The 22,485-nt window shown below is 48.6% G+C and overlaps 1 protein-coding gene across 14 annotated transcripts in view; it reads right to left on the bottom strand.

Moving 5' to 3' along the window:
- The window catches only part of RGS3 (regulator of G protein signaling 3), a 249,884-nt gene that overhangs the window by 50,444 nt on the left and 176,955 nt on the right, over positions 1 to 22,485 (bottom strand). For all 14 annotated transcript variants that reach the window (XM_043530151.1, XM_043530154.1, XM_043530153.1 and 11 more), the window contains one exon: positions 15,662 to 15,784. In XM_043530151.1, the coding sequence (XP_043386086.1) occupies positions 15,662 to 15,784 (123 nt within the window). The remainder of the gene's footprint in view (positions 1 to 15,661; positions 15,785 to 22,485) is intronic.

Here is a 22,485-nt window from a genome sequence, read left to right as displayed (position 1 = left end):
TCAATTTGCGCACATAGGTCATGTTTTCTAGACCTTTAATTATTTGTGATGCACTCCTCTGGGCTTTCTCCAATTTGTCCACATATTTCCTCAAATATGGTGCCCAGAACTGGACACAATATTCCAGTTGAGGCCTAATCATCGCAGAGTAGAGCGGAAGAATTACTTCTCATGTCTTGCTTACAACACTCCTGCTAATACATCCCAGAATGATGTTTGCTTTTTTCTGCAAGTGTGACACTGTTGACTCATATTGAGCTTGTGATCCACTATGACCCCCAGATCCCTTTCCGCAGTGCTCCTTCCTAGGCAGTCATTGCCCATTTTGTATGTGTGGAACTAATTGTTCCTTCCTAAGTGGAGTACTTTGCATTTGTCCTTACTGAATTTCATCCAATTGTCTTCAGACCATTTTTCCAGTTTGTCCAGATTATTTTGCATTTTAATACTATCCTCCAAAGTACTTGCAACCCCTCCCAGCTTGGTATCTTTATAAGTGTACTCTCTATGCCATTATCTAAACCATTGATGAAGATACTGAACAGAACCAGACCCAGGACCGATCCTTGCGGGACCCCACTCTTTATGCCCTTCCAGCTTTACTGTGAACCACTGATAACTACACTCTGGGCACAGATTTCCAACCAGTTTTGCACACACCTTATAGTAGTTTCATCTAGGCTGTATTTCCCTAGTTTGTTTATGAGAAGGTCATGTGAGACAGTACCAAAAGCCTTACTAAAGTCAATATATGCCACATCTACTGCTTCCCCCCTATCCACAAGGCTTGTTATTGTTACCCTGTCAAAGAAAGTAGTTAGGTGGCTTTGACATAATTTGTTCTTGACAAATCCATGCTTATTACTTTCTAGGTGTTTGCAAATTGATTGCTTGATAAATTCCTCCCTTATCTTTCCAGGCAATGAAATTTAGCTGACTGGTCTGTAACTCCCCGGGTTGTCCTTATTTACCTTTTCATAGATTAGCATTATATTTGCCCTCTTCCAGTCCTCTGGAATCTCTCCTGTTGTCCATGAGTTTCTGAAGATAATCGCTAATGGCTCATATATCTCCTCAGTCAGCTCCTTGAGTATTCTAGGATGTATTTATCAGGCCTTGCTGATTTGAAGACATCTAACTTATCTATTTTTTAACTTGTTCTTTCCCTATTTTAGCCTCAGATCCTACCTCATTTTCACTGGCGTTCACTGTTAGATGTCCAATCTCTTTTTGGTGAAAACTGAAACAAAAAAAGTCATTTAGCACTTCCGCCATTTCCACCACATGTTCTGTTATGGTCTTTCCCCTTTCAATGACCCTTTGAAAGCACCAAGTATAATACATATACTTGGTGTTTTCAAGGGTCAGTTTTTCACAAAGCTGAAAACAATTAAGAGACAAATCAGCTGGGAGGATGAATTTAAACAGAAAAATGTGAATGATAATTGGGACTCACTTAAGAACACTTTACTAGACGCCCAAAAAGCCACAACTGAGAAAAAAGGCCACACTGGTTAAAATCAACAACCTGGCTTAGAGGGGAAGTGAAGGCAACTATAAATAATAATAATAAAAAATAGATAACAAATGGAAAAAGGGGAAATTGATAGGAATGAATATAAATCAGACGCTAGAACTGTAGAAAACTGATAAGGGAAGCAAACGGACAGAAGACTAACTCTATGGCCAGCAGAGTTAAGAAGAATAATAAGGAATTATTTAAGCATATTAGGATCAGAAAGAATCCTAATACCAGTACTGGTCCATTACTAGATGGAAATGTTAGAACTGTCAATAAAAAATGCAGACGAGGCAGAAGTGTTCAATAACTATTTCTGTTCTGCATTTGGGGGGGGAGGGGGGGGACCACATGATGTAGCCATATCGTATGACAACATAAGTATAAACCCTTTCCATTCCAGCAGTAACTGAGGAGGATGTTAAACAGCAGCTATTAAAGTTATATACAGTGTTGCTGTAGCTGTGTTGGTCCCAGGATATTAGAGAGACAAGATGGGTGAGGTAATATTGGATGAACTTCTGTTGGTGAGAGAGAAAAGCTTTGTGTGTGAGCTCGAAAGCTTGTTTCTCTCACCAACAGAAGTTGATCCAGTAAAAGATATTATCTCACCCACCTTGTCGCTATTAAATTTAGACATTTTTAAATCAGCAAGTCTGAATAACTTGCATTCAGCAGTTTTAAAAGAGCTGGCTGAGGAGCTTGCTGGACTGTGCATGTTGATTTTCAATAATTGTTGAAACACTGAGGAAATTCTAGAAGACTGGAAGAAAGCTAATGTTGTACCACTGTTTAAACAGGATAAACTGGGTAGTTATAGGCCTGTCAGCCTGACATTGATCCCAGACAAAATAATGGAGCGGCTGATAAGGGACTTAATTAATAAAGAATTAAAGGAAGGTAATATAATTAATGCCAATCACATGGGTTTATGGAAATCAGATCCCGTCACACTAACCTGACATTTTTTTATCAGATTACAGGTTGGGTTGATAAAGGTAATAGTGTTGATGCAATATACTTATACTGCTGTAAGGCATTTGACTTGGTACCGCACAACACTTTGATTAAGAAACTGGAATGATACAAAATCAACATGGCACACATTAAATGGATTAAAATCTGGCTAATTGATAGGTCTCAAAATGTAAGTGTAAACAGGGAATCATCTTCAAGCGGTGTGTTTCTAGTGAGGTGCTACAGGGATTGGTTGGCCCTATGCTATTAACATTTTTATCAATGACCCGGAAGAAAATAATAAAATCACTGATAAAGTTTACAGGGGACACAAAGACTGGGGGAGTGGTAAATAAAGAAGAGGACAGGTCACTACAGAGCGATCTGGATCGCTTGGTGAGCTGAGAACAGGTAATGTGACAAAGTTCCTGCTCTACCTTGGTGGGTCTTGAGCTTATTGGCAGATTTGCTCGTCTTGGAGCTTCACGGCAGCCCTCAGCTTGGCCGTTTTTCTCAATTCACAGTCCAGGTCGACTCCTCCTGTGTCTGACCAGAAGTTGGGAGGATTTGGGGGGAACCCGGGCCCGCCCTCTACTCCGGGTTCTAGCCCAGGGCCCTGTGGGATGCAGCTGTCTAGAGTGCCTCCTAGAACAGCTGTGCGACAGCTACAACTCCCTGGGCTACTTCCCCATGGCCTCCTCCCAACACCTTCTTTATCCTCACCATAGGACCTTCCTCCTGGTGTCTGATAATGCTTGTACTCCTCAGTCCTCCAACAGTCCGCGTTCTCACTCTCAGCTCCTAGTGCCTCTTGCTCCCAGCTCCTCACCGCAAACCACAAACTGAAGTGAGCTCCTTTTTAAAACACAGGTGCCCTGATTAGCCTGCCTTAATTAATTCTAGCAGCTTCTTGATTGGCTGCAGGTGTTCTAATCAGCCTGTCTTAATTGTCTCCAGAAGGTTCCTGATTGTTCTGGAACCTTCCCTGTTACCTTACCCAGGGAAAAGGGACCTACTTAGCCTGGGGCTAATCTGCCTTCTATTACTCTCCTATAGCCATCTGGCCTGACCCTGTCACAGTATGTAGATTTTTAAAATTTATTTACATAAATAAAATATCAACTTTTCCCCGCAAACAAAAACAAACAAAAAAACAAACAAACAAACAAAAAAACCTTCCCTGTTACCTTACCCAGGGAAAAGGGACCTACTTAGCCTGGGGCTAATATATCTGCCTTCTATTACTCTCCCATAGCCATCTAGCTCGACCCTGTCACAGTAAGCAACATGCTTTACAGTATGGCCAAACTTTAAGTCATACATCGAGGAACAAAAGTTAGGCCATTCTGACAGGATGGGAAACTTACTTACACTAACCTGGGACAATATAGGCTGTACTTACTCTATCCTGGGAAGAAGTGACTCTGAGAAGGAGTTGGGGGTCATGGTGGATAATCCGCTGAACATGAACTCCCAGTGCAATGCTCTGGGCCAAAAGGGCTAATGCAATCCTTGGATGCATGGAGAGGGGAATCTTGAGTAAGAGTAGGGAGGTGATTTTATCTCTATCTTTGGCACTGGTGTGACCACCGCTACAGCATGTTCAAACAACCATTAAAAAGCTCCCTCTTGTCACCCAGGGAGTGTGTCATTCAGCACCTTCTCCTGAAACAACGACTCTCCACAACTATTCAACCTGTCCCATGCCCAGCAGTTTGTATCTCCGTGCAGGAGGGAGTGTGGGCCCTGGATTCTCTGAGCTGATATGCACAGGCCATAGCTTAACCCCCAAGCCGCATGGGAAAAGGTTGCTGTCATCTATAGTCCTACAGCCCAAGGTCAGAACTACCCTCAGGAGACTCTGTCCTGCCAATAGAGGTGACCTTGAGGTGGCTTCTTACATCCCATGTGACCAGTAAGTAAAGAGCCAAGCTTTCCAACTGCCCAAACTCTCATCCCTGGTCCACATAGGCAACTGCAGGAGGCTGCCAAAAGCAGGAGGGGCAGCATGGCCCACACCAAGTGTGCCAGCCTCACACGGGCAGCCCGGGTGTGTGTGCAGCTGCCCAGCTGGGCCTCAGCTGACTGCAAACAACCCCACCTCCCACCCCCAAACCACTGCTGCAAGTAGAACAAACAGCAGGAGTGTCCTGGCAGCATGATGGAAGGCTGAGGGCTCTGCCTCATGAACCCCTGCTGCTCCCTCCAAACCTTCCCTATGGGAGGGACTGGGGCTGGATCGGGAACCCCCTGGTGCTCAGCACAGAGGGAGCCAATCCCAGCTGTACCCTACTGACAGGCTTTCTACCAGCACAGCACATGAAGTGCAGATTTCCACTGCACTTATTAGCATGCAGTGAAATACCAGAGTCCACACACATCTGGAAGCAGATGCTATTCAGCCAGAAAATTTGATGCACCCCAGCCAAAAAGGAGGGAGTGGGATCAAAGGGCCAGGAGCACCAGGACTCCGTGCTAATGCCTAATGGGAGTGCCTGTGCAACCCACACACCTCCTGGGTGTGGCGTTCTGTCCTGTGTAGTGGCACCGAGACCACTTAGAGAGAGTTAAATGAGACGCTCCACAGCCTTAGCTAACAGGCTGTTGGCTTTTAGGTCATGTGATAGAGGCTCATGCACTAAGCTCCAGAGGTCCCCGGTTCGATCCCGCCAGCCGACGAACAGGGTCTGTTGGGTGTTACAAGTTGGGGCTCATCCACGATTTTAACTGGGAAGATTCTGAAGCTTGGGATGTGCCTCCTCAGCTAGGAGAAGTATGTAACCCACAAACCTTGTGGGTGTGGTGTTGTGTCCCATCTAGTGGCATCGAGACCACTTAGGGAGCAATTAATAAGTCTGCTCTACAGCCTTAGCCCTGGTCTACACTACGAGTTTAGGTCGAATTTAGCAGCGTTAGATCGATTTAATTCTGCACATGTCCACACGACGAAGCCATTTACTTCGACCTAAAGGGCTCTTAAAATTGATTTCTGTATTCCTCCCCGACGAGGGGATTAGCGTTTAAATCGACATCGCTGCGTCGAATTTGAGGTAGTGTGGTCGCAATTTCACGGTATTGGCCTCCGGGACCTATCACAGAGTGCTCCATTGTGACCGCTCTGAACAGTGCTCTCAACTCATATGCACTGGCCAGGTAGACAGGAAAAGGGCCGCAAACTTTTGAATCTCATTTCCTGTTTAGCCAGCGTGGCAAGCTGCAGGTGAGCGCAGATCTCATCAGCAGAGGTGACCATGCAGTCCCAGAATCACAAAAGAGCTCCAGCATGGACCAAACGGGAGGTACTAGATCTGATCCCTGTATGGGGAGACAAATCCGTGCTATCAGAAATCCGTTCCAAAAGACGAAATGCCCAAACATTTGAAAAAATCTCCAAGGGCATGAAGGACAGAGGCTATAACAGGGACCCGCAGCAGTGCTGCATGAAACTTAAGGAGCTCAGGGAAGCCTACCAAAAAACCAGAGAGGCAAACGGCCACGTGAGGGCAGAGCCCCAGACATAGAATCATAGAATCAATCATAGAAACATAGAATATCAGGGTTGGAAGGGACCTCAGGAGGTCATCTAGTCCAACCCCCTGCTCAAAGCAGGACCAATCCCCAATTAAATCATCCCAGCCAGGGCTTTGTCAAGCCTGACCTTAAAACTTCTAAGGAAGGAGATTCTACCACCTCCCTAGGTAACGCATTCCAGTGCTTCACCACCCTCCTAGTGAAAAAGTTTTTTCCAATATCCAACCTAAACCTCCCCCACTGCAACTTGAGACCATTACTCCTTGTTCTGTCCTCTTCTACCACTGAGAATAGTCTAGAACCATCCTCTTTGGAACCACCTCTCAGGTAGTTGAAAGCAGCTATCAAATCCCCCCTCATTCTTCTCTTCCGCACACTAAACAATCCCAGTTCCCTCAGCCTCTCCTCATAAGTCATGTGTTCCAGACCCCTAATCATTTTTGTTGCCCTTCGCTGGACTCTCTCCAATTTATCCACATCCTTCTTGTAGTGTGGGGCCCAAAACTGGACACAGTACTCCAGATGAGGCCTCACCAATGTCGAATAGAGGGGAACGATCACGTCCCTCAATCTGCTGGCTATGCCCCTACTTATACATCCTAAAATGCCATTGGCCTTCTTGGCAACAAGGGCACACTGTTGACTCATATCCAGCTTCTCGTCCACTGTAACCCCTAGGTCCTTTTCCACAGAACTGCTGCCGAGCCATTCGGTCCCTAGTCTGTAGCGGTGCATTGGGTTCTTCCGTCCTAAGTGCAGGACCCTGCACTTATCCTTGTAGAACCTCATCAGATTTCTTTTGGCCCAATCCTCCAATTTGTCTACGTCCCTCTGTATCCTATCCCTCCCCTCCAGCGTATCTACCACTCCTCCTAGTTTAGTATCATCCGCAAATTTGCTGAGAGTGCAATCCACACCATCCTCCAGATCATTTATGAAGATATTGAACAAAACCGGCCCCAGGACCGACCCTTGGGGCACTCCACTTGATACTGGCTGCCAACTAGACATGGAGCCATTGATCACTACCCATTGAGCCCGACAATCTAGCCAACTTTCTACCCACCTTATAGTGCATTCATCCAGCCCATACTTCTTTAACTTGCTGGCAAGAATACTGTGGGAGACCGTGTCAAAAGCTTTGCTAAAGTCAAGGAACAACACGTCCACCGCTTTCCCTCATCCACAGAGCCAGTTATCTCATCATAGAAGGCAATTAGCTTAGTCAGGCATGACTTGCCCTTGGTGAATCCATGCTGACTGTTCCTGATCACTTTCCTCTCCTCTAAGGGCTTCAGAATTGATTCCTTCAGGACCTGCTCCATGATTTTTCCAGGGCCTGAGGTGAGGCTGACTGGCCTGTAGTTCCCAGGATCCTCCTTCTTCCCTTTTTTAAAGATTGGCACTACATTAGCCTTTTTCCAGTCATCTGGGACTTCCCCAGTTTGCCACGAGTTTTCAAAGATAATGGCCAATGGCTCTGCAATCACAGCCGCCAATTCCTTTAGCACTCTTGGATGCAATGCGTCCGGCCTCATGGACTTGTGCACGTCCAGCTTTTCTAAATAGTCCCTAACCACTTCTTTCTCCACAGAGGGCTGGCCACCTACTCCCCATGCTCTGATGCCCAGTGCAGCAGTCTGGGAGCTGACCTTGTTCGTGAAGACAGAGGCAAAAAAAGCATTGAGTACATTAGCTTTTTCCACATCCTCTGTCACTAGGTTGCCTCCCTCATTCAGTAAGGGGCCCACACTTTCCTTGGCTTTCTTCTTGTTGCCAACATACCTGAAGAAACCCTTCTTGTTACTCTTAACATCTCTTGCTAGCTGCAGCTCCAGGTGTGATTTGGCCCTCCTGATTTCATTCCTACATGCCTGAGCAATATTTTTATACTCTTCCCGGGTCATTTGTCCAATCTTCCACTTCTTGTAAGCTTCTTTTTTATGTTTAAGATCCACAAGGATTTCACCGTTAAGCCAAGCTGGTCGCCTGCCATATTTACTATTCTTTCGACACATCGGGATGGTTTGTCCCTGTAACCTCAATAGGGATTCCTTGAAATACAGCCAGCTCTCCTGGACTCCTTTCCCCTTCATGTTATTCCCCCAGGGGATCCTTCCCATCAGTTCCCTGAGGGAGTCGAAGTCTGCTTTCCTGAAGTCCAGGGTCCGTATTCTGCTGCTTACCTTTCTTCCCTGTGTCAGGATGAGAAGCTTCTATGATGAGCTGCATGCCATTCTAGGGGGTGCAGCCACCACTGCCCCACCCCTGTGCTTTGACTCCGTCAATGGATTATCACACAACAGGGATTCGCATTTTGGGGACGAGGAAGATGAGGAGGAGGAGGAAGTTGAAGATAGCGCACAGCAAGCAAGCGTAGAAACTGTTTTCCCTGACAGCCAGGAACTGTTTCTCACCCTGGAACTGGAGCCAGTACCCCCTGAACCCACCCAAGGCGGGCTCCTGGACTCACCAGGTGGAGAAGGGACCTCTGGTGAGTGTACCTTTGTAAATATAATACATGGTTTAAAAGCAAGCGTGTTTAATGATTAATTTGCGGCCAGTTCAGCTACTGGAAAAGTGTGTTAACGTGTCTGGGGATGGAGCAGAAATCCTCCAGGGACATCTCCATAAAGCTCTCCTGGATGTACTCCCAAAGCCTATGCAAAAGGTTTCTGGGGAGGGCAGCCTTATTCTTCCTCCATGGTAGGACACTTTACCATGCCAGGCCAGTAGCATGTAGTCTGGAGTCATTGCATAACAAAGCATGGCAGAGTATGGTCCGCGTGTTTGCTGGCATTCAAGCAACATCCGTTCTTTATCTTTCTGTGTTAGCTTCAGGACAGTAATATCATTCACGGTCACCTGGTTGAAATATGGTAATTTTATTAAGGGGACATTCAGAGGTGGCCATTCCTGCTGGGCTGTGTGACTGTGGCTGAACAGAAATCTTCCCCGCTGTTAGCCACGCAGTGCTGGGAGGGGTGAAGTGATCATCCGAAAGAATTGGGTGTGTGTGTGTGGGGTTTCTTTGGGTTTGTGCTGCACGTGAACTCAAAACCGCAGCCCCTCCTTTTAAATGGCCAACCCAACGGGTGCTTGGTATGGGAAAGGAGGGCGCTGCTGTTTGGAACCATTCCCACATGTTATGAAGGTTGAAGAAGCCAAAAGACTGTGGCTTACCATGGCTGCCTGCAAGCTGAATTCTGTTGCCCGCCGGCCCTGCACGTGTGATCTCTCACACCAAACTGGCAGACCCTCAATATAAGAGGCAAAATGCGACCTTGTACCGAATGCACATGTGCTATGTAATGTTAACAGCAAGGTTCACCCTGAAAGAGTCTACCCATAGTTCTCTAAAATGTGTCATTTTAAATACTACTCTCCCTTTTTCCCCCTCCCGCAGCTGAAAATGTTTCAACGCTCCCCCTATCACCTCCGTCCCAGAGGCTAGCAAAGATTAGAAGGCAAAAAAAATGCACTCGCGATGAAATGTTCTCTGAGCTCATGCAGTCCTCCCGCACTGAAAGAGCCCAGCAGAATGCGTGGAGGCAGACAGTGTTAGAGTCCAGGAAAGCACAATATGAACACGAGGACAGGTGGCGGGTTGAAGATAATTTGTGGTGGGTTGAAGATGATAGGTGGCGTCAGCTTGCTGACAGAAGGCAGGAGTCAGTGCTGAGGCTACTGGAGGATCAAACTGATATGCTTCGCTGTATGGTTGAGGTGCAGGAAAGGCAGCTGGAGCACAGACCCCCGCTACAGCCCCTGTGTAACCAACCGCCCTCCTCCCCAAGTTCCATAGCCTCCTCACCCAGACGCCCAAGAACACAGGGGGGAGGGGTAGGCTAGGTCCCCAAGGATAACTATAGGCATTTCAACATCCCCAACGGTTATTTTCTGGTCTGGGAAGAAAGTCCCTTGCTGCAGCTGTTGAAACAGACCAGAGTTCCTGAAGATGCGAGCGTCATGTACCTTTCCCGGCCATCCCACGTTGATGTTGCTGAAACGTCCCTTGTGATCCACCAGTGCTTGCAGCACCATTGAAAAGTACCCCTTGCGGTTTATGTACTTGCTGCTTTGGTGCTCCGGTGCCAAGATAGGGATATGCGTTCCGTCTATCGCCTCACCACAGTTAGGGAATCCCATTGCAGCAAAGCCATCCACTATGACCTGCACATTTCCCAGAGTCACTACCCTTGATAGCAGCAGCTCAGTGACTGCGTTGGCTACTTGGATCACAGCAGCCCCCACAGTAGATTTGCCCACTCCAAATTGATTCCCGACTGACCGGTAGCTGTCTGGCGTTGCAAGCTTCCACAGGGCTATCGCCACTCGATTGTGAACTGTGAGGGCTACTGTCATCTTAGTATTCTGGTGCTTCAGGGCAGGGGAAAGCAAGTCACAAAGTTCCATGAAAGTGCCCTTACACATGTGAAAGTTTCGCAGTCATTGGGAGTCGTCCCAGACCTGCAACACTATGTGGTCCCACCAGTCTGTGCTTGTTTCCTGGACCCAGAATCGGCGTTCCTCAGCATGAACCTGCCCCTTTACCACCATGATGTCCAAATTGCTGGGGCCCATACTTTGAGAGAAGTCTGTGTCCATGTCCTCATCACTCTCCTCACCACACTGCCGTCGCCTACTCACCTGCCTTTGCAGGTTCTGGTTCTGCATATACTGCTGGATAATGAGCATGGTGTTTAGAACGGTCATAACTGCCACGGTGATCTGAGCGGGCTCCATGCTTGCCGTGGTATGGCGTCTGCAGGAGAGCAGAGTGGCAGCGGGAGCGGTGGGTGGATGATGATGCTGACAGCAATATGGCGCCCGCATGAAAAAATGCACAAAATGATTGTCGGCCGCTGTTTTCAAGGAGGCGGGAAGCAAGGGATAGGCAGGCAGCAGACGGTGCAGTACAACTGCTAGCTATTATTATCTCCTGGGTGCTTGCAGTGCTGCTGGCTGGGAGAGCAGCCTGAGGCAGAATGGCCCCCTCAAGGTTTGAGCTCACAACCCTGGATTTAGCAGGCCAATGCCCAAACCACTGAGCTATCCCTCTGCCAATATTCCAGCTAGGACTGAATCTCCATTAGACAAAATTTAAAGAAGAGAATGACCTGAGTAATTCCCATTTATGTCCAGGCGCCCCTGACAAACCTCATCAAGATCTGCCAGGAGCAGCCATGTCCCCCCAGGTGCCCTGACCGACCTCACCGAGGCCGGCCAAGAGCACCCAGGAGACGACGAGGACAGCTACCAGTCGTAATGCACCATCTGCTGCCACAAGGCAATGAGCTGCCGCTGTGTAGCAATGCAGTCCCGCATCTGCCAGCACCCAGGAGACATATGGTGACAGTGAGCTGAGCGGGCTCCATGCTTGCGTGGTATGGCGTCTGCACGGGTAACCCAGGAAAAAAGGGGTGAAAACGATTGTCTGCCATTGCTTTCACGGAGGGAGGGAGGGAGGGCCTGACGACATGTACCCAGAACCACCCGCAACAATGTTTTTTGCCCCGTCAGGCATTGGGATCTCAACCCAGAATTCCAATGGGCGGCGGAGACTGCGGGAACTGTGGGATAACTACCCATAGTGCAAAGCTCTGGAAGTCGATGCTAGCCTCGGTACTGTGGACGCACTCCACTGACTTAATGGTCTTAAGTGGGGACACACACAATCGACTGTAAAAAATCAATTTCTAAAAAATCGACTTCTATAAATTCAACCTAATTTCGTAGTGTAGACATAGCCTTAGGTAACAGCCAGCTGGCTTTTAGCTAATGCACTAAGCTCCAGAAGTCCCCGGTTCGATCCCGCCCGCTGACGACCGGGGTCTGCAAGGAATGAAGATGGGCAGGGGTAAGTTGGGGGTCTGGCAGATATGGGTTAGAATCTCATCTTTGTTCCAGCAGCACAGAGGAGCCAGAAAGCTGCTGGATCTCCCCAGCTGGTTACTCACCCCCTCTAGCCACCACTGCCGCATGCATGTGTCAGGGCAGGAGAGGGGTGGCACTTCAGTTAGTCTGGGCTAGCACTCTGGCCCCATGGGCTAGAGCCAGTCAGTGGAGACTAGACGAGCCCCAGTCCCCTCTAATTTGTGCTAGGGCTGGTGCTGCCCTAGAACCAGTCCCAGACTCAGATCTCATTGGCACCACCTCCCGTCGCCATGCCCAGGGTGTCCTCCCAGCAGAGAAGGCAGTCCTTGGGCTCTAGTTCTGGCTCTGACCCAATTCCCTGGGCGCCACTGGGCAAGCTGCTTGCCATTTCTGTGCCTCAGTTCCCCGTTTGTGCAGCTGGGACAAGGCCCAGCAGCCTGGACGGGGGAGTCGCACCTGCAAAGTGCTCTCAGATCCTGGGCTGGAAGGGACAAGGGAAGGGCAAGAGAGTCATTTAATAAAATAGCACCAATGGTGTCTTCAGCTGCAGCATTCTCATCATGTCCCAGCCTCCTCCTCGCCTGCTGCCTCTGAGCCAGTGGGAACAATGCACAGCCTTGCGGCAATGACAATCCCCCCTGACCCCGGGACTGCATATGCATATTCCAATGGGCTTGACGAGGAATTCACTCGGCATTCAGTCCACCCATTCCAAAACCATGGGAGATGGTGAGAGGTGGCCAGTCCATAATCTGAGCGCCAGCTCCCCAGCGCCAGCCCTGCCTGGTGTGGGACAGAGACTCCAGGCCTTGCAGCTTCCTCTGTGATTGGACTCAATGAAGAGCCTCCCTTATGAGATCGGTTCAATCTCAGGGCATGAAGGACACCACCATCACTCCCCTGATTAAAACAGCATCTGGATTCACTGCAAATGCTGACCCTAGAGGAATCCCCTGATGAATCTTAGAGCCACGCCAGACTGGGCAGACCTTTTCGATGGAAATGATTTGAACACTGGGTCTAGAACTGTTGACAGGATCCCTGCTGACTCGGCACATAAACCACAGCAAATCCTTACACCTTGGCTAAAATCAGTGAGCCAATTCATCTTGTGTGCGTGCTGTCAGGTGAGTTTTGGCACAGCCCCTCGCTGTGTATATCACCCTGCACAGCCAAAGCCCTCAGTGCCAGAACAAACTGCCTGTGTCATCAGGACTCAGAGGGGAGATCACGCAACCCCTGGTACTTCAGTGTAAGAGCTCCTGGCAAGCTTCCTGTTGGCATTTAGTCTCTCCGATCATTTCCTCTACCCCACTCCCAGGAACAGCACCCACTCCAGCCCTGGCAGACCCTTCCCGCACAGACTCAGCCTCACTCTTCCCCTGGTCTAAGGAATGACACCTGGGAAGGATGCAAACACCAGACGATGCACAGCTAGGATCTAAAGCAGAGGTGGGCAAACTACGGCCCGCGGGCCACATCCGGCCCGCGGGACCATCCTGCCTGGCCCCTGAGCTCCCGGCCAGGGAGGCTAGCCCCCGGCCCCTCCCCTGCTGTCCCCCCTCCCCTGCAGCCTCAGCACACTGCGCCACCAGTGCTCTGGCCCACCACTCCTGCTGGGCAGGGCGGCAGCGTGGCTGTGAGCTCCTGCCACTCTGAGTGGCATCGTAAGGGGGCAGGAAGGGGTTGGATAAGGGGCAGAGGGTCCTGGGGAGCAGTCAGGGGACAGGAAGCAGGGGGCGGTTGGATGGGGTGGAGCTTTGGGGGAGGGCAGTCAGGGGACAGGGAGCAGGGGAGTTGGATGGGATTGGGGTCCCGGGGGGCGGTTAGGGACGGGGGTGTGGATAGGGGTTGGGGCAGTCAGGGGACAGGGAGCAGGGGGGGTTGGATGGGTCGGGAGTTCTGAGCAGGGCAGTAAGTGAAAGGGGATGGATAGGGGGTGGGGTCCAGGCTGTTTGGGGAGGCACAGCCTTCCCTACCAGGCCCTCCATACAGTTTCGCAACCCCGATATGGCCCTTGGGCCAAAAAGTTTGCCCACTCCTGATCTAAAGTCTTCCCTAAGAACACTGCTTACACAGGCAAACCCTATCATTGTGCTGAGCTCTGCAGTGGTGGAAGGGAATGTACAGGATCAGGGGATGCCCCATAGCTCACCTGCCCCAGCCATGGACACGGTGTTTGAAGATGGAAGGAGGAAAAGGACTGAAAACAGGCCAAGCCTCCCGAATCAGCCACAAACCCATCAGCACATCAGGAAGTGGAGCTGCATCGCTCCTCCTTGCTGAGACTTCAGCTGGACTGCTCAGGTTCATACATTGTCCTGGCAATAGCCTACACTGCAATATCACCAACATATGACATGTCTTGTTCCGAGTAGGAGTTAGCTAAGTCCCCACGGGATGGACGGATGGATACGGAGCCTTGTCACCCAATGGAGGAGGAGGGGGAGGGCATTACTTGACTCCAGGTTATTTGCATTTCCTGGCGGTTTAGTTACTAATCGGGGGTCTCCAACTTGTTTGTTGTTGCCTCACAAAGCTATTCCAGCTCCTTTGAAATCTGAGGGAGAAGGTGTCTAGAAGCTCTGTCTCCTGCAGTCAGTTTGTGCTGACCCAGTTTGGGATGCTGCACGTGAGTCAGGCAGGAGGCTGAGACCTTCTGTTCCTCAGCACCCGCCTTGCGTCTACAAATGCAGCAAAAATGAGAGCCTCAGACCTGTGCTTCAAGCAAGGCCGAACATGGGCAGGCCAGGCGGGGTCTGGGCGAAGTTTTAAACATTCTCCCAGTGCTGCTCTAGGAGCGGTGCAGCTCCACTATCAGAGTCATGGGGACGTGCTTGTGTAGACAGGACCCAGGTATTCCCACCACCACAGCACCTCGAGGGCTTTAGACTGAGCCCCTCTGTACGAGTACTGCCATGACGGCCAGCTGCTCCAGTCCTCAGCAGGGCTGAGAGAATGGCTGCGAGCCCCGGACGGTAGAAATACCAGACAACGCCAGGAGTTTATACTCCTCTCTGCTCCCACTGAAACAGCGGAGTGAGCCCAGCTCCTGAGGGAAGCCAGGGCCCCAGCATGGAAAGCCTCTGGCACTAGCAGGCCCCTTGCTGGCAGGTTCAGCAGTGCCCAAGGAGACCAGGGGTCTCTCGCCAGGGCAGGGATTGGACATGTTAGGAGCCCAGGTTTGGGAGGCTTCTCACACTCTGCCAGTTCTCTGCACAGAGCACTCCAGTCTTCTCGGCTCACAAGCCGACTGCATCTCTTTAATGCAGGAGAGCTGGTGTTGCCACCTCAATGTGTAGGATAAACAGGGCCTCTCTGTGCCACGACACCAGGCTGCTGGGGCCAGCCTGAGGCTACCTTGCTGGGGGAAGGAGGCACGGCCCCAGCAGTGCAGCTATGCAGGACCCCATGGCTCCAGCCTTTCCATTAGGGCCCAGAGTTCACAGCCTGAACTTTGTGTGCATTGCAAGGCTCTGCTTCCCCTCTGTGATGATCCCTGCCCTGCAGCCATGCATTATCTCTGGGGAAGCAGTTAAAAGTCCATGTGCTGGAGCTGTGCAGCCTTCACTGTCCAAATAGATACCCAAGGAGCAGGACACAGCAGCCCCTTGATGTGAGCTGGCAGGTCCTCTGGCTGAAGTTGGTTTTTGAGAGCGTGGGTCCTGGCAGGAGTGTGGGCTGAGCAAAGCCCCTATGGCAGGGAAGGCCCCAGCCCTGTGGTGCCAGAGGGAGGATGCCCTGTCTGCCCAGCCGGCCAGCCCGCTGGCTCCTTACCTTGTTCTCAGCAGGAGCTGCTGCCGGATGCTGCTGCTTAGTGATGTTCTCAGCCAGACACCAGCAGATCCTCTTCTTCTGCTCCTGGGAGTAAGCCTCCAAACTTAATAAGCACTCCGACTTCTGACGTAAAGGAAACACAGGCAGAGAGCGAGGTCATTAGCAGTGTGTCACAGGCCCTGGCTTTGTTTGCAAAAGTACAAGCTTCCCAAACCCCATCTCGGATGAATGTAAGTGCAAGTGGAGAGCTCACTCTGAGTAAGTGCCCATCACTTCAGGCGCTGAGGAGCCAGGAGATAGCAAAACAAAGGGTAAAATCAGTTCAGAAGTGGCACACTGTCAAGAAGCTTGAAAGGCTGGCTGTAATGTGGAGCAATGGGATTTTTGTTCCCAATAAGTGAGAGCGGTGTGGTGAGAGATGGACAGAATGTCAGCAATATTGCATCACGTGACACCACAATGGAAATGCGGCTATTGAGCTAATTCAGAGGATGGAAACTGTTCTTTGCTGTGTGCAAACAGCGTGAGACTCCAGAGCCTGTACAACGAAAGCAGCCAAGCCTAGGCTGTGCAGGGCTAGGGCTAATCTAGGGAGAAGCTGGAACCACCAGACCTGCACAGAGGGGTGCCAGGTGGCACAGAAACGGCTCCTCCCTTTTGCAGCAGCTTGGCTTAGGTGCAGGGGCATCAGGTTCATGTGGACAGCGCGCTGTATCTGTGATCAGGCAAATTCTGCATGAGACATGGGGCGTGATGCTTCCTGGGGGTACCCAGGATTGTGAGGCACCTTGCTGCCATGCATCCTTAGCATGGAGCAGCCTTGTCTATGCCTGCCTGGGGTCAGCTCCCCGACTACACCAGCCATGGGCAACACAAGCCCTGCTGTCCTTGGGCAGACACACTCTACCCTCCAAGTATGGCCCTGGAGTGCCCGGCCCCTGCTCCGCCTGAGACACAGGATTCACAGATCCGCTGGTCCTAAAGGGACAGTGCCCCCAGCTTCCCTGGTACACCTCAGAGTCCCACCCCGCTCAACTCACAGTACGTAGGTACATTTCAGTGAAAACACACACATGGTCACTGAACACAGGACAGAGAAGTAGCAAGTAGAATTAATGGAAACAAATGGTTACATATAAACTAAAATCACAAGAGCTTTCTAGAGCCTGAACTTAACTAACAAGGCATTCTCCTGTCTCAGAAAGGTTAGCTTCCCCAGAGCACCTCACCCAGCATTAAACAACCAGACCGGCTGTGAACCTCCATTCATCAGACAACCAGCCGGCAGCTTGTCCCCTGGGTCAAGGTGTACCTCTACACTCCAGACATAGTTCCAACTTCCTACCCTTATTGTCTTCACTTGCACCCCCTGCTGCTTGTGTTTTCCTGGAGAGAACCTCCCCTGGAGGTGAGGCTCTGCAATCTCTTCATTAGCATTTTGCTCAGACTGTAAATAGGTGTCCATGGTGAAGTATACATTAAATTAAATTAAATTAAATTAAAATTAAATACTCAATTTAACATATAGCCAGACAGGTAGTTAAGTGTTTCCTGCCTGAAATAAACTTGTTTATCACCTTCTGGTGACCACCTCCAACTCACAGCCCTTAAGAGCACAGATACATAACTCCTTACGTATTCCCCATATGTTCCACTCACACTGGATATGGTGACCAGTGTGACAACAGAGACCTCACATGATGCCCTTGACAAGCTATGATGTAGAGACCAGACCCAGGGGACTGCTGTAACCCTTACACAACCCTGTTCCTCCTCCAGCGGCCACCAAGCCATCCCTGGGTCACACAGGGAAGAGCCACCAGGAACAACGTGTGCTGAGGAAAAGAAATGATGGAACTCATCCCAAGCAAAGGGGCTTCATGGGCATCTGCCTGGTGCACCCCCAGGTGCCAGTGAGCTTGCACCCCCATCCCAGCACATATTTCAGCCTCTCCCATCTGCTGTGACCCCATCACACATACTTTGTAATAAGTAAGTGGGAACAAACTGCTCTGCTCTCCCTTGGCCTGTTCCCTGGGTCAGCTCCCACCCCAGGAGCTGGTGAAATCCTCACGCACACCCGCAATGGGAAACATCACCAAGCCTCTGAACTGCCACCCTCTTGCCCCAAAAGTTACATGCTAAGCAGCTACGTGGGGTCTGCCTGGGGCCTGGCAGATCTACCCTCACATATGGCCCAGCAGGACCTGCAGCTGGATGATTTCACACTGTGGTTAATTTTGCAAACCAAGATTTTAAGAGTGACCTGCAAGTAATAAAATGTGGTCATGAGCCTTTTAACTTCCTTATCAGGCTTTTTTATGCTTCAATGTGTTTTTTGCCTAATGGGTTTTTCTATCAGAAAGGTGAGGTCTTAGCTATTCTGTTTTCCTGGAAGGCTCTGTGGGCAACTTGGGAACTTGCAGGTTTGTGATATCACAGAGAGTACGCAGCTGGGAGGAGAAATGTTTTTTAGTCAGATTATTTAAATACCCCTGGGGGAATTCTGTACCACTGCACACAAGCGGAATTCATGTTCCCCACAGATTTCGTTGCTTCCCCACAGAAAAATGACTTCTGAGGGGGAAGCAAAGGGAAGCCATAAGAGCGGTCACGCACCCTTCCCCAGCAGCATGGGCACTCAGTTCGGGCGACTGGAGCAGCTGGTAGAGAAGTAAATTACCACCGAAGGTGGGGGCTTGACAGTCATGCATGTGAGAGAGACAGACATTCTGTCCCTCTTGCTCACTATTGCAGCATGCTCAGTGTGGAGGGGCAGGGCTTCGAGGTGTTTCTGAGGAGGTAGGTGTGCGGCAGGCTCTGTCCCCTCAGGCAGAGCAGAATGTAGCAGCCTGCCTGCTTAGTGAATTGTTCCCATTGTTCTTAGTGAATTCCCCCAGGAGTATAAAACAGGTGTAAAAGTTTTAAGGCTCCTTTACATTGCCAGAGTGCTTGTAAAGGACAGTATGGCTTATAAATGCTTATGGTGCTTCGTGATTAGAACTGATCTAAATTTTTGGACTAAAATATTTTCCTATCACAATATGCTCCATGAACTGTTTGCTACTGACCTTTCTGGAGACAGTCAGTAGCTAATATAAATTGTGAGTTTGATTCTCCAGCCTTCACTTGCTCTTCAGTTGCCTATGATGTAACAATGAGCATACGGCTGCATATATTTGTTGACAAATAACTAGACATAAAGAGTAAAACCTAGCTACATTACTCTTAGAAAGAGGAGGTTTGGGGATTTCCTCCAATGCTTCCCACTCCCATTCTCCATCCATTGTATTAGAGTTTAAATAAATTACCAAAATAATTGAAACCAGTGTGATTATATTGTGCTATTTTGACGAATGAAATATACAGAATTTTTAAATATTGTGCAAAGAATTTTTAATTTTTTAGCGCAGAATTCCCCCAGGAGTATTTCAAATGCTCTAATTTTTGTTTGTTTTTTAAAACTCATTTAATTTATATGCACTACAAACTGTTGGAAGAAAAGCTCACTGAGTTAAAGAGCAACACTCCTCTATTTCAACTAAGGAAAGCCCCCATTCTAGTTCTCTCCTCCCCCAAGGAGACCACCAGAAAACACAGGGAAGACCTGATATAAAAACAAGTGAGGTATTGAAAACAAAGGCCTCCTTGGGCCTTCTAATCCATCATCAAAATAAAATAATGGCACAAAACCAATAGCCCCTGTCAAGCTGCCTACAGTGACTCAAGAGCGTGAGTATCAGCATCCCGGCAGACTGTTAAGAACCAGGGCACAAACCGTGAAAGTTTTATACTTAGATTTCATCAACCACTTATCAAGTGCAGCTCTCACACCAATGACAACACTTGTAGCCAATCCTATAATAAACTATACACAGATTTATCAATAGGAAAAGGAAACAAGAGAGTTATTTACAAGGTTAAATGTTAAGTTTCAAAAGATAAGAGAAACTTCTATAACAAGCAAGCTCAATATGACCTTTAGGGCTAATCCAGGCTAAGCACTGCAGACCTCTTGCTTGTGCCTACAAACCATCTCCCCAGAGTCCAAGCAGCATAGAGATAATCAGCTCCTTCTTGTTAGCAGCTTTTATTCCCCTCCTCCCATGTGCTCTGAGCTGCAAACTCAGCTGATGGGACAAGTCCACTTGCATGAATCATCTTCAAGGGGGGAATTACAGAACTACAAAGTTTCAGAGTAGCAGCCGTGTTAGTCTGTATTCGCAAAAAGAAAAGGAGTACTAGTGGCACCTTAGAGACTAACCAATTTATTTGAGCATAAGCTTTCATGAGCTACAGCTCACTTCATCGAATGCATTCAGTGGAAAATACAGTGAGGAGATATATATACACACAGAACATGAAAAAATGGGTGTTATCATACACACTGTAAGGAGAGTGATCACTTAAGATGAGCTATTACCAGCAGGAGAGCGGGGGGTTGGGGGGGTGGGGGGAGAAAACCTTTTGTAGTGATAATCAAGGTGGGCCATTTCCAGCAGTTAACAGGAACGTCCAAGGAGCAGTGGCGGGTGGGGGGTGAGCGAAATAAACATGGGGAAATAGTTTTACTTTGTGTAATGACACATCCACTCCCAGTCTCTATTCAAGCCTAAGTTAATTGTATCCAGTTTGCAAATTAATTCCAATTCAGCAGTCTCTCGTTGGAGTCTGTTTTTGAAGCCTTTTTGTTCTAATATTGCGACCTTTAGGTCTGAAATAGAGTGACCAGAGAGACTGAAGTGTTCTCCGACTGGTTTATGAATGTTATAATTCTTGACATCTGATTTGTGTCCATTTATTCTTTTACATAGAGACTGTCCAGTTTGACCAATGTACATGGCAGAAGTATGTTACCCTCTTTAATATCCCACAATAGTCCATCTGGGGTCGATGGACCTTGCCTGTTGGGCAGGACTTTCTGTTAGAAACCAACATTTCACACTAGTTAATGTCTTCCTCCTGTCTGGTGATTTACACAGTCACAAAAGCTCACAACACAAATGCTCAAATATTACCTTATTATATGGGGTACGAATGCTGTAAGTGAGATTAACGCCAGCAGCCACTCACAAGCATTCAATAAAGTCTAAACCCTAAACACATCCCTATCCTTCTAATACCTGCTTTAAGAATCCTAACACTCAGTCAAGCCAGACTGGCTCCAGCTAGGTATTTGTCTGTGTTCGGATGAGACGGGGGCCCTGGTGTGAGCTAGCCCCTGATCTACCAGCATCACAGCCCCATTTGCAAGTTATCTTTAAAAACATCATTTGTGGATTCAACTATCACAGGGGCAGTAAAAGCTGCAGGAGTTCACTCTGGGGCTGTGAACCTGGAGGGCTTCCTGTTGGCTGGCTGGGCAGGGCATTGAGAGTAATGTTTGTTGACATTGTCAGTTCAAATTCTCTTTTTTGGGAGGGGGCTGGAAGGGGGATTTCCAACATGCCTAAGAGAGTTGTGTGCACAGTTCCCAGTGACAGTCACTGGGCACCTAAGTTCCTTCAGTGCTTTGGAAAATCTCTCCCTTTCTGTGTATTTTTAATAAGGCCAAATTGTCCCTGAGTTGGGAGCTGGAGGGGGCATTTCAACACACTCCATAAACCAGAACAGACCTCTTTGGAAAGGGGAATGCCAGGATTCCCTTGCCTGCTTCCTCCCATCCTGCCCAAAGGCATCCTGTCCTGATGATGCCACCCCCACCCTCCACACTACCACCGAAGTCTACAAATGCTGTTCTGAACATCAGCTAGAGTGAGCGTGACACAATGCCCCTTTCCTTGCCCAGCACTCCCAGCCTCTGCCATCCTGTGGCGTGCAGGCCCAAATTCCAATCAGGTAGATCAATCTGATCTTCATTATAACAGGTTGATACACAATCTTTGGAGCTTTCTGAAATAAGATGAGTGGCAGCATTCACTGATGTCCCAAAATCACGGCATGGAGCGAGACTGCCCTGTCCTCTGGGGTCTGCAGCAGCAGAAGTGAATGATTTCAAAGAAATCAATAGAGCCTAATAGATGTAAGTGTAGCTAGGGGGAGTCATGTGACTGCACAGCTACTGTAACTAATGCATGTTCCACAGTCTATACAGAGCTTCAGCAATTCCCCTGGAGCAAGGCTTAAAGAGATTCCAAGTACATTTCATCTCCACTTTACTGAGAATGATTCAGAACTCACCTAATCCCATGTTACAGCTCCTGGCTAATTAGATGATAGCTAGACTTGGCAGAATTCAATTTTTTTCGTATATTTAGACAGACAATATCAATGTTTATTTTTAAGCTTTTTATTATTTTAATTCATTTACATTTTCACAGCTGCAGGAAATTATGGGGGTGCCAGAAAATGGGGGCCAGACAATAATTATTTAAAGACAGTAGGTGCTGAGACTCAAGAAGTTAAAGCTTTATAGCTGTCAAAGAACAAATTGACACATGTCAAAATATACCAAATAAATATTCTTAAATTAAACTCTAGTAAGTTCTCAAGCAGCATTTTTCTCCCTTGGCCAGTCTGTAAATGTCAGTTATTATTGATGGAAATATTTTTTCATCGGTTTGCATGCGTGCAGTGAAATTGACCTTAACCAACATTTACCGATAAATATTGAATCCTTCCAACCCTAATTATAGTCCCATTCATTTGATTGCATCTGGCCTACAACAATGCTCAATTCACAGACAAGTATCCCCACTTGGAAACAGCAGAATGGGAATGTTACTCACAGCTCCACTGATGGGAGACTGTCCCACGCAGCCAGGGAGAGGGGAAAGAACCACACAGTCTCTTCTGCCTATAAAATCAGGTGTCAGCTAATCTGG

This window comes from Chelonia mydas, chromosome 16 (assembly GCF_015237465.2).
Source record: "Chelonia mydas isolate rCheMyd1 chromosome 16, rCheMyd1.pri.v2, whole genome shotgun sequence".
NCBI lineage: Eukaryota > Metazoa > Chordata > Testudines > Cheloniidae > Chelonia > Chelonia mydas.
This window is presented reverse-complemented; position numbering and strand designations above follow the sequence as displayed.